Genomic DNA, 26,881 nt, shown 5'->3' with positions numbered 1-26,881 from the left:
CTGGCTAAGGTGGACCAACCAGCGCGTTTTGCCGATGGCCCGACACAAGCGCTGTCCAGGGCCTCCGGCACCATAACAGCGCTTCACGTGACCTTCTATTATTTCCCGCTAGCGACCTGTTCCGAAAAACCTCATTTTCCCTTTTCCGAGCTCCATCCGGTATTTCACGTTTCTTCAGAGCAACATCCTACCACCACACGCATCACGACCGGCGACCGATCTGCATCACCGCTCCGTCGCATCCGCCTCTCCCTCTCCTCCGACCTTTCTTTTCTAGCAGCAATGGCGTCCCGTTTGGCGAGAAACGCGGCTGGTGAGTTGGGCCCGAGTCAATTGAGGGGGCGTTTCAGCGTTTCCACTCGACTGCATACATAAGCACCACAGCTAACAGAGGAACACAGGCCTCGCCCGCCTGCGGCCGGCCCTGTCTACGCGCCCAGCACTCCCGGCCCTGGCGACCAGCGTCCGCATGTCGTCGACCACCCCGTCGTCGTCGTCGTCCGTCCCGACCGAGGACCCCAAGGCCAAGGCATCGAGCATCCTCGACGCGCTCCCCGGCAACTCGCTCATCTCCAAGTCGGCCATCCTGTCGTCGGCGGCCGGCCTGTCCATCTACGCGCTGAGCAACGAGTACTACGTCGTCAACGAGGAGACGGTGGTCGCCTTCTGCCTGATCAGCGTCTGGGCGGGCCTCATCAAGTACGGCGGCCCGCTGTACAAGTCGTGGGCGGAGTCGCAGAACGAGAAGATCCGCGGCATCCTGAACGCGGCGCGCGCGGACCACTCGCAGGCGGTCAAGACGCGCATCGCGGACGTGCAGCAGATGTCGGGCGTGGTGGACATTACCAAGAGTCTGTTTGCCGTGTCCAAGGAGACGGCGACGCTGGAGGCGCAGGCGTTTGAGCTGGAGCAGAAGACGGCGATTGCGGCCGAGGCCAAGTCGGTGCTGGACTCGTGGGTGCGGTACGAGAGCCAGGTCAAGCAGCGCCAGCAGCGCGAGCTGGCCGAGAGCGTCATTGCCAAGGTCAAGAAGGAGCTGGAGAACCCCAAGTCGCTGCAGCAGATTCTGCAGCAGGCCGTTGCGGATGTTGAGAGTACGTTCTTGGCCCCTGTCCTTGGCGACGGCATGGGATCGATGGCAAAAGGCGGTCGTCTACTGTCGTCGACCCCATTCCGCCTGCTGTGATCCCATTTTGTGCATTTTTGATTTTGATCATTTCTAACTTCAACCCCCAACAGAGATTGCTGCTGCCAAGCAGTAAATTGTCAACGGCATCCGTTGAATCGACGACCAACGACGGTCTCGGTTTTGACTGTCAGCAACACGCACGTCTGAACCCGGGCCCTTACCTCACGCCAACCTCTACGAACAAAAATTCTTATTGAAATAGAAAAAGACAACCCTTGAGGGAAAAGCAGGACCCGACAAGAACCAATCCGCGACACCCACCACGAGGCCGCGACATCCTTTCCCTTTTGTACCTAGTCTTTTTTGTGTGCCATAGTCAAATATCATTGTCATTTCTGTTTTTTCACCGACGTCGACATTGGATGTTCGACGGTACTTTGATGACGCTCTTTCGGATACGTTGGACACGTTTTGCATATTAACGAACATGATAAATTTCCTATTCTAACGAAGCAGATCTACGCAACTCGACTCGTCGCCCACCGCTTCGCTCAGTACAGCCACGGCCGCACCTTGTACTCGGGCTGGTCCTCCGGACGGCCCTCGACGGGCGTGTCGACAAACTCGGGGTTGATGTACCACGACGGGTCGCCGCCGGGCTCCTGCGTCACGCTGCGGCCGTTGCCGAGCCAGCGCATGCCGTTGGCCTGGGGGCCGTCGACGCTCTCGTAGTCAAAGTCTTCCCAGCGCGGGGCGCGCAGCGCCTCGAGGGCGTGCACCGTCGACCCGGGCCACAGGCCGCAGATCCAGTTGCCCGTGCCGCCCTGCGTGCGGTACCACGAGCGGCAGTTGTCCATGTAGACGGTGTTGGCAAAGTAGGCGCCAATGTACTGGGTGAAGTCGTCGACGCGCTGTTTTTTGGGCTCGATGGTGGCGTAGTCCTCGCGCTGGACCTTGCGCAGGACCTGGACAATGTAGTCGCACTCGGCCTCCAAGATCTTGGTGAGGCTGCCGAAGCCGATGGCGGAGTTGGGCCCGAACATCATGAGGTAGTTGGGGAAGCCGTCGACGGCGACCGACAGGTACGACTCGGGGCGCGCGGCCCAGCGGTCCTGCAGCTCGCGGCCGTCGCGGCCGCGCACCGAGAACGGCGGCGGTTCCGAGACCTTGAAGCCCGTGGCGCAGACAATGACGTCGACGTCCAGGTGGCGGCCCCCGGCGGTCCGCACGCCGGTGGCGTCGACGCCGGCGACGGCCTCGGGCAGGACCTCGACGTTGGGGGCCATGAGGGCTTCGAGATAGCCCTTGCCGGGCGTCAGGCGGCGGCAGCCGGGGGCAAAGTCGGGCACAATGAGGTCAAACAGGTCCGGGCGCGCCTTGAGGCGCTCCTGCATGCCGCTGCGGAAGAGGCCCTGGAACAGCTTCTGCATGTCGGTGCCGAGGATGGTGGAGTCGTGGATGGCGTTGCCGTCCGTCTCAAAGGCCTTGCGGAGCTTGAAGTAGGCGTCCTTGTCGGCGGCCCACTCGGCACGGCGTTCGGGGGGGACTGCCGTCGTTGCATTCGTTAGCTAGGTAGGCCGGCAGGATACGCGTTGGGAGGAGGGACATACAGTCTACGTCGTTGGGATCCAGCCCCAGCTGGACCATGGCATTGTCGCCAAAGCGCGAGGAGATCCAGGTCTTGCTGCGCATAAACACCTTGAGGTCGGTGCCGGCGACCTTTTGCAGGCTCGGCACGATCTGGATGCTCGATGAGCCGTTGCCAATGACGGCGACGCGCTTGCCGGTGAAGTCGTAGTCGGTGTCCCAGGCGGCCGAGTGCATGATCTTGCCCTTGAACGTGTCGAGGCCGTCGAGGTCGGGCCAGTTGATGTTGCTCAGCTGGCCGCGCGCGGTGATCAGAATGTTGCAGCGCTCCTCAAAGGCGGTGCCCGTCGCCAGGTTGGTCACCTGCAGCACCCACTCCTTGGTGGCGGCATCCCAGGCGGCGCTCGTGAGCTTGTGCTGGGTCTTGATGAAGCGGGTGGCGCCGAAGCGCTCGGCCGTGGACTGCAGGTACGCCTGGATCTCCTTGCCGGGGGCGTAGAGGGAGGACCAGTTGGGGTTGGGGTTGAATGTGTATTGGTACGAGTGGGCTGCAGAGAGCGTTCAGAAGGCTGTGTGAGCGGCGGACACAGACGCAGGTCAGTCTTTGGGAAGAAAAGGGCCTTACCAGGAATGTCACAGGCAATGCCCGGGTACTTGTTTACCCACCAGACACCGCCGATGCCCTCTTCCTTTTCGTAGACGACGAGGTCAACATTGCGCAGCCGTTGAGGTATCCTGTCGTTTGTTGTTTGTTGTCAGTCGTGTGTTTCGATTCAGATTGTTCGTGAGGCATGTTGCCCTACCGAATAGCGGCCACGATGCCAGAGTAGCCGGCGCCGATGACGCGGACCTTGAGCGGCCGCAGATTCTCGACGTTGGCATCCTTGAGTGTAAAGTCGGCCATGTTGCGGGAGATGGATATTTCGAGAACTTGTGCAGTCTCGTCGTATTGTCGGAACTTGCCGAGTTCTGTGACGATGCAGAGGACGAAAAGCTACGGAGTAGAAAACAAATAGGAAAGAAAGTGACGAGAATTTAGAAACAACAGACTTATTTTTCCAGAGAAAAAGGTACTACCTCTGTGAGCCTTGCCGCGGGATGTTTATCCGCGTGAGGGGACTGGCGTGTTGGTGCGATGGTCTTGGGGCCGGCGATGGGGAATAGGAAATAGGGTGGATGGAAGCGAAGGAGAGACGATGGCGCCGAACGAGAATAGTGACGAACAGACAACACGAGGCAATAGCGACACATATACACACAGCATGGACAGAGAGGACTATGCAAGACTACAAAGAACACGACAGAAAAAGGCGCATCGCGAGATTATATACGATATGCACATATGTATGTGCTTGCATCGGTTTGGATTTGGAGTTGGGTCTGGACCGCCGCGAACAGCAGACGAGGAAAAGACTACAATTACGACACCGACGAGGGGAGACACGGTCCCTGAGCGTCTCGAGCTGGCTGCTATTTGCTCCGCACAGAGCGCAGAGTGCACATGGAGGAGACGGAACGCAGACCACAGGAACCGGCCAGGTGTGGTAGGCCAGGAGCGATACACCAGGAGTGGTACGCCAGGTGTGGTAGGCTGTTTGAAGACAGAGCAGTCGAGAGCGGACGATGAGGAGTGCAATGCATGTCATATGCAGGCCTGTAAAATTGCAAATGCTGCACGGAAGCTGAAGCAGGGTATGATTTCAATAGAAAGGGCATCCCGGGTGGTGGCTTCCGGGGCCATGAGTATCGCTTTCGTTTTGGCCAGGTTTGACCGTCTAATTTACACTGTCTCCAACCCCACGTAAAACAACTGGTGCCGTCGTCCAAACATACGGAACGCCCAGTTTGGGGCGACGGAGCCGAAAGGCTGGTATGGCAACATTGTCTCTCATCTCTCGACGTTCTTTCTTGTCGTCCACACGAGTGCCGAAGAGACTAAGAGAAGGGGCTGAAAGACTGTGGAGATTTGCGGAGGCGTGGAGTAGATGCGTACGGTCTAGTGGCCAGCCCAGGCTCTAGGATACATGCCATCGACGCCATCTCACATTACCGTGTCAATACGTATTGTCGCGAGTGACAGGATGCCGTTTCCTTTTCATCGGTAGGGCAGTATGCGTGTTGTTTATGGTCCGGAGAATACTGTCATACAACATTGACGGCTTGTTGCACAATTGGGGAGGCGCTCTGCAAGATGACTTGAAAAAAGACGTCCTCCGATCCGTCGAATTTGACAACCAGCATGGACGACCCCCGGCTGTGAAGATTCCCCGCAGCTTGGCTGGTTCGACGACTCTTGTCTGTCCCGTCTTTATGTAAGTCTCTGCTAAGCAGAGCCAGCCAAGGGAAAGAACACTAGGGACAATAAGGAGAAAAGCGTATCTTAGGCGTGTGGAGGTGGAAGAGCTCATAGATAAAAAGGAAAAGAGGGGATTGTTGGACAACAACAGCAACCAGCTCCACCGAACCGAACCGATGGAGACGACTCCAATTGAGAAGACATAATGAGCCCCGGTAAATAACATAGTGCAAACGATGCCAACCTGTTCGATTGCCGTAACGTCTGCCGTTTCCACCGGAGAGAGCCAAACTCACTTGCTATGACTGTAGGCACCAGCGCCCGTCTCCCAGTAATACATGGCACAAGTAATTCGTAAAGTCAACGCACACAACTTGCAGCTGTCTTCACGGTCCCTCGACAGAAGCTGCCTAGCTCTACATCGTGCGAGGCATTGCGCATGCGCCAAACTCTGCACATAAGTGTGCTTTGACGTGATTTGCCCATTTGGGAAGGCGTCTGCCTGCAATGCGACGCTGTTGTGCGGGCTTTCTGCTCGATGGATGCGGTCGTGGACTTGAGCGGCTATGTGAGGGTAAGGGGCAAGCAGCTGCACCAGGACAAGGGTGCTGCATGAAGCGCTATTGACAGAGGGGGATGTCGTAATTAATTACACAGTAAGTTGTACACTGACATACGACACACGTTCGGTCGCGACGATCTTGCCTTGCTGACAGACGGTCGGTTTGTGGCCGTCGTACAAATGTGCTGTCATACTTCTGTACAGTGGGCATCGACGGCTGACGGGCTAGCCTTCCGTGCGGGCCGACGTTCAGGGTCCTTTGTGCAACCCCAACGGCGAGGCCGTCAACATCGGACGACAAGACGGCATTGGACAGCATTGGACAGCATTCAGCACAAGACAGACGCAAGAGGAGAGACGCCCGAGGGTACAGCCAAAGCAAATGGCATTTCCCAATGAATAAACTGCAAACACCATTCTAGTCTACAGGCAATGGAACAAGACACATGACAAACGATAAATGATAAATGATTGCAGCCACTTGTAAATGAGACCAACACGGTAGCGGCCCGTACACTTTGCCCTCATGCCACCTGGACAAACGTCCGCTTGCGCTTGCCCGCGCCCGTGGCCGCCGCCGCCGCCTCCGCCGCGTCCCACGTGTCGTCCACATACGTCTTGACGCTCTGGTCCGCCACCGCACTCCCCACCACCCGCAGCGCCGCCATGTTGTGGCCCATCTGGTCCTTTTGCTGCTGCAGCGCCCCGCGCAGGCTGGCCCGCAGCGTGTCGAGCATGGCCCGCATCGTGCGGCTGGCCACAATCTGGCGGTGGTGCGTCTTGAGCATGAAGAAGAGCACGCGGCAGGTCAGGGGCATGTTGAGGCCCTGGCGCGCGAACCGCTCCAGAAACGTAAAGAGGGCGGGCACCTGCGCAAACGGCAGCACCAGCAGCGCGTCGTGCAGCGCGGCCGCGGGGATCTTGGCGAGCACGCCGAGGACGTACTGCTCGGCGGAGAGGTTGCCTTGGGCGACAAACACAATGTGGCGCTGCGGCGGCGCGATCGATCCTCCGCCGCCTTCGCCAGCGAGGGCCCGCGCCTTGGCCTCGTCCCACTCCTTGAGCAGATTCAGGTCCGCGAGGCCCAGCTCCAGCGCCTCGGCAATGCGCTCGCCCGCCATCAGCGTCTCCACCGTCTGCTTGGACGCCGCGCCCACCTGCTGGCCCAGCTGGCCCTCGCGGTCGCGCTCTTCCGGATCCTCGTCCGCGTCCGCGCGGTCCAGCGACGTCGCCAGCGTGCTCTCGTACAGCTGCTCAATCTCGCGCTCGCGCTCCTCCTCCAGGAAAATCTGCTCGTCCGTCTCGTCCCAGACGCGGATGCTCTTGTCGTGGCTGGCCGTCACCACAAAGCGGCCGCCGTGGCTCACGGCCAGCGCCCAGATCTCGCCAAAGTGCCCGTCGAGCCGCTGGATCTGCTCAAACTTGTCGCCGTCCCAGTACTTGACCGCGCGGTCCTTGCCGCAGCTGAAAAAGTGGTGGCCGTTGCCGTCCTGGTTGTGCGGCACAAAGGCCACCTGCAGGATGCTGTCCTGGTGCGCAAACAGGGAGCGGTGGCAGTCGCCGAAATCCAGGCCCCAGATCTTGACGTTCTTGTCGGCCGAGCTCGTCACAATCAGCTTGCTGTCGTAGGAGATGTCCATGCTCAGCACGGGCAGCTTGTGCCCGTACAGGTTGAGGTACAGCTTCAGCGAGTCCACAAAGAACACCTTGACCGTGTTGTCCAGCAGCGCAACCGCCAGCAGCCTGGCGTCGGGCGAGAACCGCACGCTCAGCACGTCGTCTGTCAGCTTGAGCAGGCGCGTCTGCACCAGCTTGAGCCGGGGCGTCGTGCGCGTCGTGCCCAGCACCGGCTCCTGCACGATGCGAAAGTCCCAAAACTTGACCGTCTTGTCGGCGCTGCCCGTCACCACCGACCGCCCGTCCGGGTGCACCTGCAGCGACCAGATGGCCGCGCCGTTGTCGTGGGCGTTCTCGACCGTCTCCAGGAGGGCCGCCGACGCCACGTCAAAGAGCTCGAGCGCGCCGGTCTTGGTGCCCACCAGCACCACCTTGTCGCCCGGCAAAAACGCGCAGCACAGCGCGTAGCCGCACTCGAATGTGCGGATGCACGACTGCGTCCGCACGTTCCAGATCTTGAGGCTGCCGTTGGCCGCCGTGGCCAGCATCTTGTCGTCCGAGCTCAGGGAAATAGAGCGCACGTCGGTGCGGTGGCCCGGCAGCTCGACCGCCAGCGCGCGGCCGTACTCGGGGGGCTCCTCCTTGTCCTTCTTGGCCTGCTTGGAAACGCGGTCCTTTTTCGTGGACACGGTGTACAGCTCCAGCAGGTTGTTGGTCGTGCCCACCAGCATCTGCAGGTCCTTTTTGCTGCCGCCGCCCGGGGCGGCCCCGGCCGCCCAGTCCACCGACCGCACTTTGCCGCCCGTCCGCACAATCACGTGCTGCACAAAGATCTCGCCCACGTCTGCCTGGGACGTGTCGATGAGGCTCTCGTCGTCTTCCGCATCCACGTTTGTGTCGGCGCCCTTCTCCACCTTGCCCTGCCTCTCCCGCCGCCGCCGCCGCTTGCGAACCAGCGCGCGCTTAATCTCCGCGTCCGACCGTATCCGCCAGATCTCGACAGCCTTCTCGACGCCGTGCACGGCGAAAAAGTCGTGCCGAGGGTGGAACAGGATCTCGACTGTGCGGTCCTTGCCGTGCCGGTGCAGCGTGCCGCGAGATGTGAGGAAGGTTTGAGGGGACGTTGGTTCTGCGTTGGTTGTGCTTTTTGTCGTCGCCAGAGCATCGACTTGTTGTGTCGATGCAGCCAGGCCGGCGGCATCGAGTGTCCACACCTGCAGCTCGCCGTCGTTGCCCGCTGTGACGCACCCCGACAGATCAGCCGACACGCCCAGCGCCCAGCATTCGCCGTTGGTCTGCGCAACGTGTGTCTCGATGCAGTGGCGCGATGACAGGTCCCAGAGTTTGATGAGCGAGTCCTTGGAGGTCGTAATTAAAAAGCCGTCGCCGGCCGGTGTGTCGGCAACGACGTCGGCGCCGTCGCCTTCGTCTTCGCCGTCACCACCCACAGGAAGCGACGGCTCGGCAAACGCCAGCCCCGTAATCTGGTCCTTGTGCCCGCGCAGCTTGTACAGCCCCGTCTCTGCCACCAGGTCCCACACAATCACGTCCGTGTCCTTGGAGCCACTCGCCAGCCGCACGCCCGCGCCGTCAAAGGCCAGGTGCGTCACAGCCGATCGGTGGCCGTTGAAGTTCACCATGACCGTAGCCATGCGCCGGTCCCACAACCGCACGCTGCCGTCCTCGTAGCCGACGGCGACCACATCGCGGTCGGCGCGGCTGGCGGCCAGGGCGGTGACCTGCGACGTGTTCTTGTCGTCGTGCCAGCGGCTCAGGAGCTCGCCCTTTTTCATGTCCCAGACCAAAACGTCCTCGTTGGCGGCGACAATGGCATGGCCGCTGCCGGTGGTCGTGGAGGCTGCCGAGGTCGAGGTGAAGGAGGTCGAGGAATGGCCGGCCCAGAGGAGGTTGGAGGTACCCGAGGCGACGACGCCAAAGGACCGAGCCGGCTCGAATTTTCTGCAGACAGAGCGTGACGTTAGCAAGCAAGAAATAGCAAGCACGCTGGTGTACCAGGGTATACATACAAATATGACTTGACCATGGTGGCAGTTCAATGGCTCGCAGTCTGTCGTGAAAGCTGTCGGGGCGAAAGACCACCTGCACGTTTTCGTACGTTTTCTGTTTTGTTTGCGCCTTCTCTGCCCGTCAACTTTTTTTGGCCGATAACGATAAGGATTGTTAGCGGCAAGAAGGACGCAGCATAATCGCCCTTTCCGCTTTGGGCTGCTCGCCGTAAAGTGGACCCATCGAGGGGCACACGTGTCACGTGCAGCTACAGGCAACGAGCGTCAGCGATCCAAGCCACCAAACGCTTTGCCTGGGGGGAAGCGCCCCGCCCTACTCCGCGCCCGCCGTCGCTGCAGTTGACGACGACTGTCTCTTGCTACGAGGCACCATTGGTTTGGACCGTCGACTGATGACCCTTTCCCACCCTTCAACAAAACACCTCTTCATCTACAGCGACCTGGCTACTGCCGCCCACCGCCAGGATGTTGCTGCTCGACTTCCAGAACGTGCTGATTCAGAATGTGTTGACGGAGCGTTTCTCAGGGTAAGCGGCCGGCGATGGTCTCGTAACGTTGACGGTGCTACCGCAATGTCGTCGTTCTCGTGCCATTGGCGTATGTTGTCCATATCTGCTGTTGCTAACACACACGCAGAGCGCCCCCCGTCTCCATCGACCAGACGGTCTCCGACTTTGACGGCGTCCTCTTCCACATCTCCACGCCCGAGTCCAAGACCAAGATCCAGATTTCGATCCAGCTGCGCTGCTACGACGACCTCGTCAATTACGGCGCCGAGGCTGTGCTGCAGCGCGAGTACGGCGACTACATTGTCGCGCCGGAGCCGGGCTTCCAGTTTTCGATTGTCGTCGACCTCGAGCGGCTGCCGGCCGAGCCCGAGGCGCGCGAGGCGCTCGTCACCAAGATTGCGCTGCTCAAGCGCAACATGATGGCGGCGCCGTTTGAGGCCGCGTATGCCGAGTACTACCGGCTCAGGGAGGCCGCGTCCAAGTACACGTCGGAGGAGGCGCCGCGGGGCGTGGATGGCAACGTGGTCATGGCGGTCCACTACCGCGAGGAGGAGGCCATCTACTGCAAGGCGAGCCACGACCGCGTGACCGTCATCTTCTCGACCGTCTTCCGCGAGGAGACGGACCGCGTGTTTGGCAAGGTGTTTATCCAGGAGTTTGTCGACGCGCGCCGGCGCGCCATCCAGAACGCGCCGCAGGTGCTGTTCCGCACCGAACCACCGCTGGAGCTGCAGGGCTTTCCGGGCGTCCGGAACACGGGCGACATCGGCTACGTGACGTTTGTGCTGTTCCCGCGCCACCTGACGCCGCAGCGCATGCCCGAGATCATCTCGCACATCCAGACGTTCCGGGACTACTTCCACTACCACATCAAGGCGTCCAAGGCGTACATCCACTCGCGGATGCGGAGGCGGACAGCCGACTTTTTGCAGGGTGAGTTTTCTGTCCCCCCCATGAAGAGACAAATCAAACAGGTCAATCATCCATCCGTTGCGCAGCCGTACTAACAATGCCAGTCCTGCGGAGAGCCCGGCCGGACAGCGAGGAGAAGGAGCGCAAGACGGCCAGCGGCCGTACATTCAAGGCGCAGTAGGCGGGGCCCGCAGCACGGAGAGACGCAAGACACAACGGAAGAGAAGGAGCGAGTATTCTGGGGCATGCTTGCTGGCGATCGGGTACTTTACGCTTTGTACTTTGTCGATGTGCTTTGCGGAGTTGTTCTGGAGGCGGCGAGACGGTCGTTCCCACGAGCGGCGGTCAACGTCTACAAAAATAAAATGCACACTAGCTTTCAACATGTTTATGCGTTTGATTGTTACGTATGATGAGAGGACGATAACGGTGTTCTTTTTGGCGGCCGCCGTCGTGTCCAGGCACTCCTTACGTGATTATGCAATTAATCAAATGTATATTCACATAAACGATGTGCGATGTACAGTCACTCCACTGCCCAGTTGCTCAATTGCGTCAATTGCGCTTCAAAATAAAGTTCTCTATCAATACGAATAACAGCTCGGAGTCGTTTACACGCAGTAGCAGAACAGCTCCATCGTGCGGCTGCTGTCAAATAAAGTCGGTGGCGGGTCCGAGGGGGAAGCACAAGCTTTTGGTGCCCGCCGATTTATCGCTCTTTTAGTGCCATTTTGGCATTTTACAGCGGTCAAAAAGGAACGCCGCAGCGATAAGCGCCGATAGTGGTCGCTTTTTCGACACTTTTTTTGACGGCCGAAAAAGGCGAGACGAAAAGAGAACGAAAAGGCCTCCCCAGGCTCGACAACTCCAGGACCCCGACTTTCGCACGGTCTTTGTCAACGGACGCTCCACCGCAGGCGAAAGACAAGGAGCACGCAAGCAGCGGCCTGACCGCATAATACTCGGCATCGTCCAGCTTGGTTATAGAGCCTCTACTCCTTGATCTTTGTTTCTTTTCCTCCGCCTCCCCTCCTCGCTTCCTCTCCTCCTCCTCTACTCCCTCACAGCCATGCGGTGGCCAGGCTGGTCACGGCGGGACGACAGCAAAGATGCCGAGCCAATACCCCCGCCAAAACCCGCGCCGCCCTCGTCCTCCTTTCCCGCCAACCTCTCGCTGACCAACTTCACCTCCTGGACCGATTCCCTCAACAAGACCGACTGGCAGCACTACCGCGACCCGCAGGTCTGGCTGCCGCCGGCCCTCGCCGTGGCCGCGGCCCTGGGCTTCTCGGCGTTCTACCGCTCGTACCTGCGGCGCATCCCCAGCACCAACCACATCCGGCCCAATTTCTTCCGCAAGCGCAGCCTGCTCGGCAAGGTGACGAGCGTCGGCGACGGCGACAACTTCCACCTGTTCCACACCCCGGGCGGGCGCCTGGCCGGGTGGGGGTGGCTGCGCAAGGTGCCGGCGTACCGGAAAGACCTGAAGGGCAAGACAGTACGTGTGGTGTTGTGTGTTGTGTGCTGCTATTCGTTTGTGGTTTTGTCTATTTTTGTTTTGCTTGGTGTGCGCATCTGCATTTTGCCTATATGGTGATTGACGATCGGTGCTCTGAGTTTGGTGTTCGATGATCGGAACAGGAACAAGTGTACCTGGTTGAAGAAGAGGACAAAAAAGGAAACAAGATCAAGCAAGATCCATAAACGACCCAGGAATGTTGCTGTCCAGGGTCACCAAACGGGGAGCAGCAAGAAAATCCACAAACACAGCCAACGACAAGAAGATGACGATAAAACAAAACGGCCGGCTAAATTGGAACCAGACTTGATGCCCGTCCACCCAGTTTTTTGTGTGCTTTTATTTTTATTTTCATTTTTATCTTTAGTTTGGTTTTGCCTTGCTTCGACTACACCGTCCCAGTCGCTGACCACTTAGATCCCCGTTCGCATTGCTGGCGTCGACGCCCCCGAGGGCGCCCACTTTGGCCGTCCCGCCCAGCCCTACTCCGGCGAGGCCCTCGACTTTCTGACCCAGTACCTGCTCGGCCGCCGCGTGCGCGCCTACTTGTACCGGCGCGACCAGTACGACCGCGTTGTCGCCCGCGTCGTCGTCCGCCGCTTCTTCTTCTTCAAGCGCGACGTCGGCATCGAGATGCTCAAGCGCGGGCTAGCCACCTGCTACGAGGCCAAGTCGGGCGCCGAGTTTGGCGGCCGCGAGGCCCAGTACCGCGTGGCCGAGGCCAAGGCCAAGGCGCGCAAGCGGGGGCTGTGGTCGGGCGGCCTGGGCCGCAACGGCGTGGCGACGGCCAGCGGAGAGATTGAGACGCCGCGGGAGTACAAGACCCGGATGGCGGCGCTGGATGCCGAGAAGGAGGCGGCCGCGGCGACAGGAGGCGGCGGGGCCGAGGCAGCAACGACGACCACGTCGTCGAATGGGAAGACGGGCTCGTCGTCTACGTCCACATCGGCCCACACTGTCCCCAAAGTGACGGCGAGTACCGCACCCAGTGCGGGCAGCACACCGTCGGCTGCCGCGACGGCAGCAGCAGCACATGCCAAGACAACGGCCGCACACACTGCATCATCCACACACAGTACGTCCACGCAAGCAGCATCATCACCTGCCAACAAGTCGTCGGCAGGAGGCGGCAAGTCGTCAGGTGGCTGGGGCAAGGGGCCCTTGCCTGGCAAAAAGTGAAGCGAGGTGAAGCGAGATGAAGACTCAAAAAGGGGAGATGAACCACCAACTAGACGAGGACCACGATCCGGACGATGAAATGATTCTCTTCATTTTCAACCTTTATATTCACGCAAGTTTACGTTACGTTTTTTACGCCATTCATTGATGTCGTTTTATGTCTTATGTCATTTCTTCTTATCTCATTTTTTGCAAGCTCTTGCGTGCCTTGTCATTATTTCATTTTTCACCTTCCTTTTCTTTCCCTTCTTCCTTTCCTTTACTTGTGTTATATCATGGGAGCATTTGTCACAAGACATGCGACAGACGAGGATACGGATGTAATGACTTCTGGAACTCGGGACAGACAGCACCAAAACATAGAGCAAGGGACACTACACTCTACGACGCCTTTTGATACCCTCTCCTGTTCCCTCTCCTTCTCGCCACTACCCCATTTACCCTTTTTCTGTGTCGTTTTGGATCGATGCAGTGTTTCCCACACTACACCTACAAAACATTTGTTTATGGCAGCATCACTTTAGACGTACAAGACCGAATCTGAACTTTTCTCATCCTTTGCAAACTTTGAAACTTCTAGAAGCAGCAGACGCGCCGGCTCCTTCCCTGCCCGTCCCATGTGTCTGACTGGGCATGCTGTCCTCAAGATGTGAGCGTGTTGAAGAGCAAGTTGCCGAAACCGCCATGCAGGGAGCAGGACGTCTGTGTCCTGGCACGGCGAAAACGCACGGTATCAGATGAGATGGCATGCATCAATCCATGCCGTCTCGCGTGTCAAGGCGTCCATTTTCAAGACATTTCGTGTCGTTTCCTGCATGACACTACGTTTGGGGGAAACCGACGGCGAAGAACACATGCAGGGGCCAGGGACGATGACAACGTGAGATGAAGGTGGACGTGCAGGTGGGCGGATGACGACAAACAGATGACGAGACAAGGAAGGTTGCCGTTCCGGGCATGCAGGGACAAAGAAATGCAATGGAACGAGCGGGAGAAGAAGCCAAGGCGTGGAGAAGAAGACTGGGGAGAAGACCGGGGAGAGAAGAGGGAGAGGATGCAGAGACAAACGACATGAAAAAGGCCGTGGGTTGTGGGTTGCAATATCGATCGGGGACGTGTTAAAGTGTGGGGAAATGTAAACCAGATGCCAGGGGTTATAGAAATGCAGTCTCGGACGTCGCAACGCAGGTCCTGTTCGCCATTATTGTTGTCATAATGAATCATTGTCCGTGTCGTGTTGTTTGGTATTTGACTCTCGATGTTTGCGTTGAGCTCTTGAACGAAGTGTGAGTGAACTTTTTAAGTATAATTCCTTCCACTTGTTTATTTAAGTTGTAGAATTGTTTTTTGTCAATAGAATTTTAATTTATTTTCTATAAATTTACATTAAATAAAACGACGTTCGATCCTCAACGAAAACCACCCAAACACGACTATGCCGTTTGACCCCCCCCTAATATCTTCCTTTCCTGGATCCCGATGCTGCCCCGTTGATGCGAAGAGATCAGTGCTCGCTGTCAACCTGGTGACGCCTTGCTCTGGGGCAACGTCAGTTTACCTACGACTTTAGGCAGAACACCAGAGAGGATGCGCCCGATGCGATCGAGCGAATGTCTTTTGAAATCGACAAAACACTCCTGGCGTTGTGGAGGTGTGATTGACCCCCCGGACCGGGCGACGGCAAGGTTTGGCTACGACGTGACTACCAACGATGGCGATGGTCTGGAACGGACGGGCTGTGCTTGCGCCATGTGGCGAGGCTTGTAGGGCTACCTGTGTGCCCAAACAACAAAGACAAGAGCAAAAACAAGCGTAAATTCTCCGGATCCTAAAATGGGTTTCCAGGAACTCGGAAGATGTTCTTTCTGTTGGGGGTTTCCCGTTTTGGGCCACACTGATGTATGTCAAACGCGGTGACGCATGGCATGAATGTCTGGAGTGTCCTGGACGGGAAGGGCGACGTACGCCGTCTTTTGGATTTACACCACACGCCATGAGCCTCTCTGTCCTCAACTGTGGTATCTATGTGAGGGATCGACGTCGGATGTTCGTTATGTGGCGCACCGTTGGGAGGGGGCTTTTCATCCTTTACGTTCAACGGCGGCAAGTCTACACGACTGGTTTTGACTTGAATGACGACTCGTAAACACGACGCAGACGACGTCACAAACATATGGGCAACGATGGGCCACGTCTTTATTCTTTATATTCTTTATTTTCCTTTTGTTTTCAAAGTGATACTTCATAAGATTCCTCATAAGCCGGCCCTGTTTATGTTTTTGCCAAGTACGGAGTGGCCATGATGGCTTTAGTTGCCAAAAACCTCCGGGTTTCAAAGGAGAGCCAGATTGTCACAAACGGCGGATCGATTGGTTGACGATGCGCATGCTAGTTGACTCCTAGATCTACGGCATTGATAAGAGAGCGCAAGAAACGGAGCAAGATTCGAACATCGATAACCTAGAACAATACTCCATACGCTGTACAAAGACCTTCCATCGTCTACGATATGGAAACGGGACAGACGATGATTGTTTTTCCAAAAAAAACGGAGGCCATGGTGAGCCCCTCTGTTTCTGATTTTCCTTTTTCCTTTTTCGTTTTCCTTTTGGATGTGTAGCCCATTCTTGGATCAGTAACCGGTGCGAAATTTGGAAAATCTGACGTCAAAGATCTCGTTTTCTCTGCTTGTGCCAGGCGGTGAGGCCAGTATTACGGACGACTGGAATGCGTCTCATAGGACCACAGTCGACTGTCGACAACGACTGGAATTTGGAGACTTGTGCCTCATCGGCCAGATCGATAGATACGGTGGACGGTGACGGCAAGTGCGCAAAACGGTCAACGCACGCTTTGTCGCTTGTGATGTGTTGTCGAGTGTGCCAAGCAGCTGAAAATTAGAGTCTTGCTGAACACTACTGGCTCAAAGAGGGTCGTCTCGGCTCACAAACCACAAGTGAAAGGCCTCGCATTCAACTGGGCACAACCCTGAACCCCTGCAGCGGGCATGCTCAAACCACCACAGAAACCCTGACGCTTGTGCAAAAGAGGCACAAAAATCGATGCATCTCCTCGCAGCATGCATCAGGCCCCTGCATTTTGCTTGTCCGCCCATGTGTAGAGTTTTCTGTGTCACTTTTGCTGTTACAATTCTTCTCATCAATTTCTCTTTTCAAAAAGAAGGCGGCTGGGAAGGCGACGACGCATTGCAACGTACGACGAACAACTGAAAAAGCAAATAAGCACGGGCGAAGGATGCCTTGCCGGCTCGGCAGGTCTCCAGAAAAGAGGCTGAATTGCTTTGCTGGCAAGCTCTTCTCAGCCTCTCACCACTCTCAAGATTATCTCACCGACATCAATAGCCATCTCGTCGACATACGACATACTCTTTTCCTTTCTCATTCTTCGATTCTTCTTGCGCAATCTATTTTTTATCGTATCCTCTGACTCTCTTATTTAGTTTCGCGGCGCTCGCCTCATCACCCGCCCACTCTAGCAGAGCCCCTGATTTTCCCTGCCTCGGTTTCGACCAGCCCTTTCTCCGACGTGCTCAAGCGACGACAACCATCATCTCGGCCACCCTCTTCTTTTTGACTTGGCCGGAGGGAGAGTCTCCGTATTGTGTTCCGAGCATGTCGTGCGTAGTAGTTGTACACTGCTAAGATGTTACATTTACCGTCACGTTTTTGTCTGCTTTCTTTTCCTCTCCCTCACCTATTGCCATCTCACGATAGACCGGAAGCTGTTGTTTGGTCGACGTGCTGCATGTATTACCACCCCTGGCCTTGCCGCTCCACTCCTTGGTGTAAAGTATAGCCTCTGTGCTCCGTATTTCCTTTATTCAACCCCGTATTTCGCTGTCTCTTCGGATGACATGCCACCTTTGTGCTCAAACACGACGCACTGGCGCGACCGAGTCAGTTGACAGGGCATCGACAGCGTAGACGAGCGAGACATGCTGCCCACTCGCGCTCCCCCATCTGGTGTCATTCGGCATCTCTTAGTGCTCTGCCAGTGGCACTGTATGAACGTCCTGCGCACAGAGGACCGTGGCACAGCATGCAGCATACACTTCTTATCTGTGATTGACTTCTCGGCCGCCGTGGCCTCTGTCAGCGCCACCGACCGTTACCTTCTAGGTATCCAGACACAGTCTTGTATCTCAAGTAACAGAACATAGCGAATGGCCGTCTTGCCGCCCAACACAAGAATCTGTCCTGTCTCCACGCGCGTTGCCTGTGCATATGCCGTATACTCCTGCGCAACGGTGCACCGCCAGAAGCAGTGCCTGTGTAAGATATGACCAGCAATGGCGGGTGGCGCTGTTTGCGCGGCGTTCAACATATCGGGCATCGAAACAATGCCCACTCGCGCCTCTTCCGTGTTGTGTCGTGCAATGAACTCCAAAACAACCACGCATCCAAAACCCACGGCTGGTGCGCGACAGGAACTCGATTCGACCGACTGCACATCGCGTGAGCATCTTTCACGAGAGCCAGGACAGAAAAGGGTCATGATGATCAAAAACGGAGAGTTCACAGCCTTGGCCAGAACCGTTTTCGTTTTCGTTGCCCGTTTTGTGTTTTGTTGCCCGTCCACAGAATGACTGCTTCTGATTGGCTGCTGGTGCGTCGTGCTGCTTTTCAGGGGACCTGGCTGGCTCGTTTGTTCGCTCCTGCCCAAACCCGGTTTAGCGACAGGTACCCGAGTCACAGATGCTGCGCGGTGATTTGCCAGTGCCTTTCAAAGCGGGTCTGAGCTCTGGCTTCCGCCAGGGATGCGCCCAGCACCAAGCTCGAGACCACAACAGTGACTGCCAAAAATGTACCTTCCATTTTAGCTCCCAAAGGTCAATAAGGCAGGAACGCGTTAATGAAAACAAAAGAACCAACACAGAAACGGTCGCTCCTTCCCACAGCCCACTGTTGCCCGCCCAGCCCTGTTGCCCTGGTTCGTCCACCTTCCCACGTCGCGCATCTTTCCTCCAATTTCCTGTTTCCGTGTCACCTTGTCTAGGTCTCGCCACCTTGCACGTCTTCCACGTCTTCCTGTTGTCTTTCTCTGTCACTGCCTTGTCTCGTTCGGCTGGGTGACATACTTTATTCGCATCGTGCTTTTTCGCTTTGCCGGCCCTGCCTGTGTTGGACTCGTAAAACAACGTAATTACCACGCAGTCGCCCTTTCCTCCACTGCTTTTATTTCGTTCTTTCCCCTCTTTCGCCCTTCCAGTCCGTATTTCACATTTTCCTGGTCGCTCCTTCGCGATCCACTCACCATTGGATCTGGTTCTTCCCCCCCGTTGTTTCCTCTTCCGTCTTCCGGCTCTCCAGACTCCACGATAGGAAACAACGACCAGGAAACCTGAGCTTGGACCGCCTGTACCAAAACGCGAGGAATCTTCTTTTGTTCGATGCGACGTATTGCACCTGTTTCCTCGAACTGAATGCCGGGACTGGCTCCGTATCGTTCTTTCCCGCGTTGACAAAGGTGAACCCACTCCCAAGCACAACGAACCCACCGAGCTCCACCTTTGTGTGCCCCGGTCGCTGCCTCTCCGTTTTCCAAAACGCACCAATTTCCTTTTATCTTCTCGCGCGCGCCCTGCCTGCCTTTTCGTACCTTCCCTCTCCTGTCCGCCCTTTTCTCGTCTCCTTCCCAACATCGCCAGTCAATCTCTACCGCTTCTTCTGCTTCACTTTTTGTTCGTTTCGCTGCTTTCTTTGCTTTCGACAAAACCCCTTCGCTCACTACCATTCGCTTCTTTCTACGACTATTTTCTTCGACTTTTTTTACGAGTACAGTCTTTTTGTGTCACCTTCACCTCCTATTGTTCGACTGCACCGTGCCTCTCCTTTGTTCTACGCAACGAGCAACCAACCCGTTCCGGTTTCTTCATTTCCATCTCTAGACCTCTCAATCTCTCCATCTTTCGATTTACAGACGCTGCGATTCGATTGATCGATCCTCGGACCCGGCCCACGCCGTTTCGCCTTCCGTCTCCCATTCACTCATTTCGCGACGACGCTTGCGCTTCTTGCTCTTTTCTACGATTCGCATTTCGACCGTGCTCTCGCTCGTTTCCACGATGTCTCCATAGTGGCCACGACAACCGACACCTCAACTCCCATTCTTCGCTTGATCCCATCGCGACGCGACGCTTGCACGGGATCCCACTCGGCTTCTTGCGGCTCACATCGCCCTCCACCGCAACGACGACCAGAACAAGCCACAAACCATGCGAATATTATTACGGCGGCGCCGTGGCGCCGCCCATGGCGACGACCATTTGGCACGGCGCTCATTTTCCTCATCTCCCTCCACCACCTCCTCACTCTCTCGCACGATGACATCTCTCCTCGCTCTCTCCGCAATGGCCTCCACATCCCACGGCTTTAACTTCACTCCCGCGGCGTCGTCCAACATCGACCTTAGCAGCCTCGGCAGCATTGGCATTGCCGGCGATTTTGCCGGCATCTCCCTCTTCGAGTTCGAGGAGCAGAGCCAGAATTCTGCCGCCAGCAGTAGCGAGGGCCTCCTGGCCCGTTTGCCCAACAGCGCCTTTGCTACCGTCTTGACCACCGACGCGTCGATCATGTCCATGTGCTCGCTCGTGCAGCAAGACGGCACCGACGCCGGCGTCGTGCTGGGCGGCAACTTTACGAGCCTCGGCAACCAGCAGGCTACCGCCATTGCTCTTTTCAACCCCAACACGTCCGCCGTCACACCGCTCACGGGTCTCCAGGGCCAGGTCAACACCGTTTTTTGCGACGACGCTGACCACTCCGTCTTTGTTGGCGGCAACTTTATCGGCCCCAACTCCACCAACGCCATTCGATGGTCCAAGGAGAACGGCTGGACGCCGCTGCCGTTTGCTGGCTTTAACGGACCGGTGAAGTCCATCACCAGGGCGTCCAACGGCCACATTATTTTCGGTGGCAGCTTCACGGGCCTGGGCAACGCCAGCACCCCGACCCGGCAAGACGAGCAGATTGTCAACATTGCCTCGGCCAACGTGTCCGCCACCAATTCGGCCGCCACCGCTGGCTTCTCTGACCCGTCCAACATCGTCTGCAAGACGAACGGCTTGGACGGCGCTGGCAACACGTGGTTGCTGCAGGACGATACCCCTGGCAGCTGGGAGGCCCGGTTTTCGTTTGGCTTCCAGCCTAGCAAGCTGCGGCTCTGGAACACGCACCTCGACGGCCGCGGCACCCAGACTTTCCGCTTCACGGCGCTCCCACTCAACGGCATCATGAACTTTACGTACATTGACCCTGCCACCGGCGCCAACGCCACATGCACCAGCGAGTGCCCGCTCAGCGCCAGCAAAGACGTCGCGTTCCAGGACTTCCACTTTGTCAACAATGTCGGCATGGACGCCTTCCGCATCGACATCTCGGCGTGGTACGGCTCTGGTGGTGGCCTGGACGGTATCGAGCTGTTTGAGAACGACATCTTCGCATACGCAATCAACGACTTTAACGAACCGTCTTGTGCCGTATCCGCGTCCGAGGTGTCGTCCGCCTCCACTACCGGACCCTGGACCGTATCACCCTCCTTCCAGAGCAGCTCCGAGTACCTGACTGCGCAGCTCGCGTCGCCCATTTCCTCGTCGTCGGTGTCCGTCGTCTTTTCGCCCGACATTCGCCAATCAGGCAACTACACCGTCAACATGTACACGCCCGGCTGTCTTCAGGACAACACCTGCAGCACGCGTGGCCAGGTCAACATTACCGTCTCTATGGTCGAGGGCGCGGAGCCCACGTCGGTCCAGCTCTTCCAGACCAACAATTATGACAAATATGACCAGATCTACTTTGGCTCTGTGAATGCGCCCACCGGTGCCTTCCGCCCCACCGTCACGCTGACCCCGCTGAGCGGCCAAAAGCTGGACACCATGACCGTGGTTGCCCAGCGTGTCGGCTTCACGCTGCTCAACTCTACAGGCGGTCTCAATGGCCTTTTCGAGTACGACCCTACCGCGTCTGCTGTTAACACCAGCGACTTCTCCTCGTCCGCCTTTGACACCCTCGGCGCAACCTTTGCCACACACTCCGTTGTCAACGCGCTGGCGACCGGCGGCGATGTCACGTACATTGCAGGCAACTTCACGTCGACAGCCGCCAACAACATTGTCTCCGTCAACAGCGGCAACGGTTCGTCTGTCCAGACACTAGCCGGAAGCTTGAATGGCGGCGTCTTGTCCATGGTCTTGAACGGCACGAACCTGTTTGTTGGTGGTTCCTTTACCTCGACGGAATCCAATTCGGTGGTCGGCCTGAACCACGTTGCCGTCTTTGACACGGGCAAGAGCACCTGGAACCCGCTGGGTGCCGGTGTGGACGGCCCCGTTGTCAAGGTTGTCGCCATGACGATGAACGTTACGACCACCACGCCCGAAATTGTCATCGCCTTTACCGGCGGCTTCAAGAACATTTTGGGCTACGGCGGCAATGCGGCCGTGTCTGTGGACGGTTTCGCCATCTGGGTGCCATCGCAGAACAACTGGCTGCAGAACGTCAAGGGCAACGTCCAGTCCGTCGACGGCACCCTGCTGTCTTCGCTGTTGGATGTGCCCGGCTCCGGTGCGCTCTACGGCGGTTCCCTGTCGTTTGCGCAGGCAGGTACCAACGGCGCTGCTACTCTCACAAATGCTGGTGTTGGTTCCTTTGACATTGATCTTCTCCCATCGCCGACGACCACGGCAGTTGCTTCCGCCTCGTCGACTGCTGCTGCGAAAAATGCCCACAAGCGCGACACCCTTGCTGGCAGCTCCATTTCGGGTGTTGTGACGGGTCTCTTTGACACCAACAACGGCCGCAACAAGACGATCCTCGGTGGCCACTTTTCGGCCAACTCGAGCAGTGGCACCCTGATCCAGAACTTGCTAATCATCGACAACAAGAACAACGGCGTCACGACCGGCCTGGGCTCGAGCATCGACCAGAGCTCTACGTTTGTCGCGCTGGCCGTGACGGGCGACACGCTCTTTGCCGGCGGCAACGTCACGGGCGCCATCAACGGCGCCTCCGTCAACGCCCTCGTGTCGTACAACATTGCCACCGACAACTTCAACACCCAGCCGCCCTCGCTGACTGGTGGAAACGGCACCGTGACGTCGATCCAGGTACGCCCCAGCGGCAGCGACGTCTACGTTGGCGGCACATTTGCCTCGGCCGGCTCGCTCGGCTGCCCTGGCGTGTGCTACTTCAGCACGACGGCGGGCCAGTGGAACCGGCCCGGCACCAACCTGGGCACCAGCTCGGTGAACGCCATGGTCTGGACAACGGACTCGACCCTGTTGGCTGGTGGCAGTCTGATTGTCAACAACACCGTGTCGACGGTGCTCGCGCAGTACGATGCCAGCAAGCAGGTGTGGTCGTCCTTTCCGGGCGGCGATGACGGCACCATCCCGGGCCCTGTCGCCCTCCTCGCGCTCGGTGCCAGCGACGGCAGCGAGCTCTGGGTGGCGGGCACGGCCGCCAAGAACGGGTCGCTGTTCCTGATGAAGTACGACGGCAAGAAATGGACGGACGCGTTCGGCGCCAGCGGCATGACGTTGGGCACCGGCACCGACCTGCGCAGCCTGCAGGTGTTTTCGGTCACGTCGAACCACGCCGCTACGGATCTGCTGGACGCTGGCCAAGTGCTGATGCTGACAGGCGCCCTGGTCCTGCCAGGGTCGGGCAGGGCGTCCGCCGCCGTCTTCAACGGCAAGACGTTTGCGCCGTACGCACTGACGACGGCCTCGGTGGCCGGCGGCAACAGCATTGCCAGCGTCTTTGTGGAAAACAACAACTTCTTTACCGCCAGCAGCCGGGGCCACCTGCCGCTGGTGGCCATTGTGCTCATTGGCCTCGGCATCTCGCTGGTGCTGATGCTCGTGATTGTGGCTGCGGGGCTTCTACTAGACCGCATCCGCAAGAAGCGCCAGGGCTACGTGCCGGCACCGTCCAACTACGGGGGCTTGTCGCGCATTCCGCCACAGGAGCTGCTCGAGTCCTTGGGACGGCCACGTCCGATGGCACCGCAGGTGTAACCGGCGGGCTGGGAACAAGCAAACACGCAACGAAGATTTTGTTTTTATTTTCCACAATCAGCATTTCGGCATCCGCGGCAACCGCCCCGCACTCGATTCAGCATCGACAGCATTCGGTTTCATGTACCAAAAAAAGGTCAAAAGAGGGGCATTTACAAGGGCATCTTGGATTGGCGTTTATTTTTTTTCTTTCTGTTTTCTCTTCACTTATACCTTATTTTCCGTTTTTCATTTTATTCTATGTCCTCCGCCCCGGCATTGGCGCGAGACAGTTGGCGTTTTGATACTTCCCCATGGAAGACCCCCGGAGCCGAGGGAGCAGGGCGGTACAATCAATCCTTGGACGCGACGCAATACATGATGGACACGTCCACGACACCACAACACATACGACCACCCCTCACTGCATTGTCTTCTTCTCTTTTCTGTCAGCTCTTCCACCTCTTCGTGGCTGTCGTCTCGATCTACCCATTTGTCAGCCAGCAGACACCTGCCGTAGGCCTCGATGACGATCTTTGCACTCTTGTTTTCCTTTTCTGTCTTTCATGTACTGTAGGCCATTTTTTATTGTCTTTTTATTCTTGAGATACCTCTTAATGTGTTACTACCATCAAATCTGTCCGTCTGCATTGCCTGCCTGTAAGTCGTAAACGTGATATACATGTGCGTAGACGGCCCCCTCTCTCTTCGTTTTGTCAGATTGACAACGAGCGGCTCTCGTCCAGTGCTGTGCTACGCCATGCAGTGCTTCTGTCTTCTTTCCGTCTCATTTTTCTTCCTGCTGTCTCACTTGCGCTCGTTGGCTGCCGAATCCCCGTCCGACTAGCCTTCTTTCAGCCCTATTCTGAGCACAAGCCGCAAGCCGCAACACACACATTCGGACGACGACATCCTTATATTGGTCGACGATGGCGTTCTATTCGCCGCATTTGTTTCATTCGTCTGTCTGCTTCTCCCATTTTTTTTTCTCTTTTTTCTCTTTTGGGGTTGATCATCGTCAGCCCGTCACCGGCGATCTCCCAGCTGTGCCAAGTCGGAGCGGCGATTGGCTGAATGGGGGGGGGATGGGCTGGGGCCAAGATATGTGAGTGTATGCTTACACCCCCATTTCAGCCTTTCAGCTCGAGCTAGGAAGGTGCCCCGTGGAGAATCCCGCTCGACAGTTGGTCCCTTCCTCAACGGTTATGTTCGCTCCTTCCATGTGTTGGTTTCCTTTTCGTCGATCGCTCTTTCTTTTCTCTGCGCCGTATAAAAGTCAACCACGTTTGCCATGCTCAGTCGCTCCTTCCTGTCCTTGGAAATGTCGAACCAAGGCGAAATACCCTTAATTTCATATCTCCATTTCCTTTCTTTTTTTGTCTTGTGTCTCTCCGTTCTCCTCGTCCTAGACAAACATGGCATCGGCTGCGCCGGCGACGGGGCCGGCGACGGGGCCGACGGCCCCTTCTCACAAGCCCAAGACGCTCATTGTCTGTTGCGACGGCACCTGGGTCAACGCCACCGCCAAAGCCAGCCGCAACGCACCGCCGACCAACATTTCGCGGCTCATCCGCGTGCTGCAGCCGACGTCGCACGACGGCGGGGCCCAGATTGCGCTGTACCACGCGGGCGTCGGCAGCAGCGGCGAGTTTGTGGACGAGTCGCTGGGCGGCGCCTTTGGGTTCGGGCTGGACCAGGACATCCGCGACCTGTACCAGTTTGTGTGCCTCAACTACCATGGCGGGGACCGCATTGTGCTGGCCGGCTTCTCGCGGGGCGCGTTCACGGCGCGGTCGGTGGCGGACCTGATTGCGTCCGTGGGCCTGCTGACGGCCGCCGGGGTGGACCGGTTCTACGACATCTTTGACGACTACGAGAACATGGCGGACCCGAAGCGGACGCCGCAGCAGTTCATCTGCCCCGTGGGCACGCTGGAGGCGTTTGCGGGGCAAAAGGGCGAGGCCTGGATCGAGTGGGAGAACCGCCGCAAGACGCAGTACCGCGCGTGGCTCAAGGCCGGCGGGTACACGGTGGACAGCTACCGGAGACCGTCCGAGTCTGGGTCCGGGTCCGAGGCCGAGGCCGAGGCCGAAGTCGAGATCCGCATCGCGGCCGTCGCCGTGTGGGACACCGTCGGCGAGCTGGGCATCCCTGCCGTGCCGGTGCTGGGCCTGCACGGCAGCGCGCGCCAGTGGAAGTTTACCAACACGCAGATCTCGGCCAAGGTCGAGAACGCGTTCCAGGCGCTGGCGCTCGACGAGCCGCGCTACGCGTTTCTGCCGTCGCTGTGGGAGCGCCTGCCGGGCAACGACGTCACCAACCTGCAGCAGGTCTGGTTCCCGGGCGCGCACTCCAACGTGGGCGGCGGCTACGCCGACCAGCAGCTGGCGAACCTGACGCTGGCGTGGATGTGCGACCAGCTGTCGGGCGTGGGTCTGGCCTTTGACGAGTCCATGCTGGCCGAGGTGTTTATAGACGGGCTGCGGTACAGCGCCGTGCACCCGTATCCGCAGGTGCCACTCGACCTGGCCTACGGCGGCCTGTCTGGGCTGAGTGGGAAAGGCGCCGCACTTGTGTCGTCCCTGTTCTCCAAGGACAAGCGGCGGGGTGAGCTGGCCAGGACGCAGTCGAGGCGGAGCAAGGGCGTTCTCCCGTGGGCGAACGCGGGGGTGATGGGCGACGTGGCGGTGGCGGCGGCCCGGACGGCGGTGCGTGACAAAGCCGACTGTCCCAGCAAGTACCTGCACAACCACCCAGCCGCGGTCCCCGCGGACCTCTGGGCGCGTGGCGCGCGCTCCTGGGCGCTGGGCCAGAGCCGCAAGCCCACCAGTCTGATCCAGCGCGCGGGCGGCCTGACGGTCCGCAAGCCCGCGCAGTTTGTGCGCGTCGACCCGGCGTCCAACATCGCGCAGCCGGACCAGCCGCTCGTCGGCACCAACGAGCGCATCCATGCCAGCGTGCGCGTGCGGCTGTCGTGCGGCGGCCTGTCCATGGACGACAAGACCACGTGGACGTGCAAAGGCCTGACGGGGCGGAAGCCACTACAGGACGACTTTGACGACGGCGGCAGCAGCAGCGACGTGAGCAGCAGCGACGACGGCCACGATGCGCCGCCGCTGTGGACGCTCAAACGAGTGGACGGCGTGGCGGATGTGGGCAATGTGGGCGGCAGCGACGCCGGTGCCGAGGGAGGCGCGTACTATCCCCTCAGCAAGGTGGCCGGCGCCGGCACGTGGCAGTGGGTGTACACGGGTCACCCGGTCCGACCGAAGCAGTTTGACGTCCACAGCAACAACCAGATGTCGACGGCCCCGGTGGCACGCGTTCTGCCCGAGGCGCTGCCCACGGGCCGGTGGGAGCGGCTGCTGCTGGGCCTGACGGTGGGCAAGCCGGACGTGCTGGCGTGGGCGGCGGCCAATCCGCACAAGAATGCGTGATCCTGTGGTGACGAATATGAAATTGGCTACGATGTTTGACATGTATGAGGCGTGATGATATAATGAATTATGTTTCTTTATTTGCTTTG

At 58.2% G+C, this 26,881-nt stretch overlaps 8 protein-coding genes across 8 annotated transcripts; 6 read left to right on the top strand and 2 right to left on the bottom strand.

Annotated features, from left to right (window-relative positions):
• Positions 1–282: 282 nt before the first annotated feature.
• On the top strand, positions 283–1,186 carry SPSK_00863 (F-type H+-transporting ATPase subunit b; the record flags this gene model as incomplete). Its single annotated transcript, XM_016727809.1, has 2 exons — positions 283–313; positions 402–1,186. The coding sequence occupies 2 exons, from the start codon at positions 283–285 to the stop codon at positions 1,184–1,186; spliced, it is 816 nt and encodes a 271-aa protein (XP_016584327.1).
• Positions 1,187–1,680: 494 nt separating this feature from the next.
• SPSK_00739 (monooxygenase-like protein) lies at positions 1,681–3,620 on the bottom strand (the record flags this gene model as incomplete). The annotated part of the gene is made up of 4 exons (XM_016727687.1): positions 1,681–2,697; positions 2,747–3,264; positions 3,342–3,451; positions 3,520–3,620. 4 exons carry the CDS (start codon positions 3,618–3,620, stop codon positions 1,681–1,683), a joined length of 1,746 nt encoding a protein of 581 aa, XP_016584326.1.
• A 358-nt stretch (positions 3,621–3,978) lies between these two features.
• Positions 3,979–4,521, top strand: SPSK_00914 (uncharacterized protein; the record flags this gene model as incomplete). Its single annotated transcript, XM_016727856.1, has 1 exon — positions 3,979–4,521. One exon carries the CDS (start codon positions 3,979–3,981, stop codon positions 4,519–4,521), a length of 543 nt encoding a protein of 180 aa, XP_016584325.1.
• Positions 4,522–6,098: 1,577 nt separating this feature from the next.
• SPSK_00682 (U3 small nucleolar RNA-associated protein 12) lies at positions 6,099–9,235 on the bottom strand (the record flags this gene model as incomplete). The annotated part of the gene is made up of 2 exons (XM_016727632.1): positions 6,099–9,150; positions 9,219–9,235. 2 exons carry the CDS (start codon positions 9,233–9,235, stop codon positions 6,099–6,101), a joined length of 3,069 nt encoding a protein of 1,022 aa, XP_016584324.1.
• Positions 9,236–9,610: 375 nt separating this feature from the next.
• On the top strand, positions 9,611–10,820 carry SPSK_00820 (uncharacterized protein; the record flags this gene model as incomplete). The annotated part of the gene is made up of 3 exons (XM_016727767.1): positions 9,611–9,804; positions 9,855–10,660; positions 10,744–10,820. The coding sequence occupies 3 exons, from the start codon at positions 9,611–9,613 to the stop codon at positions 10,818–10,820; spliced, it is 1,077 nt and encodes a 358-aa protein (XP_016584323.1).
• Positions 10,821–11,708: 888 nt separating this feature from the next.
• On the top strand, positions 11,709–13,337 carry SPSK_00771 (nuclease domain containing protein; the record flags this gene model as incomplete). Its single annotated transcript, XM_016727719.1, has 2 exons — positions 11,709–12,137; positions 12,576–13,337. The coding sequence occupies 2 exons, from the start codon at positions 11,709–11,711 to the stop codon at positions 13,335–13,337; spliced, it is 1,191 nt and encodes a 396-aa protein (XP_016584322.1).
• Positions 13,338–19,707: 6,370 nt separating this feature from the next.
• Positions 19,708–23,376, top strand: SPSK_00670 (cellular morphogenesis protein; the record flags this gene model as incomplete). Its single annotated transcript, XM_016727620.1, has 1 exon — positions 19,708–23,376. One exon carries the CDS (start codon positions 19,708–19,710, stop codon positions 23,374–23,376), a length of 3,669 nt encoding a protein of 1,222 aa, XP_016584321.1.
• Positions 23,377–24,770: 1,394 nt separating this feature from the next.
• Positions 24,771–26,792, top strand: SPSK_00732 (uncharacterized protein; the record flags this gene model as incomplete). Its single annotated transcript, XM_016727680.1, has 1 exon — positions 24,771–26,792. The coding sequence occupies one exon, from the start codon at positions 24,771–24,773 to the stop codon at positions 26,790–26,792; it is 2,022 nt and encodes a 673-aa protein (XP_016584320.1).
• Between the last annotated feature and the right edge of the window lie 89 nt (positions 26,793–26,881).

The sequence above is a fragment of the Sporothrix schenckii genome, assembly GCF_000961545.1.
Source record: "Sporothrix schenckii 1099-18 chromosome Unknown Cont48, whole genome shotgun sequence".
Lineage (NCBI taxonomy): Eukaryota > Fungi > Ascomycota > Sordariomycetes > Ophiostomatales > Ophiostomataceae > Sporothrix > Sporothrix schenckii.
Note: the sequence above shows the minus strand (reverse complement) of the source record. Positions and strands in the feature narration are given on the sequence as shown.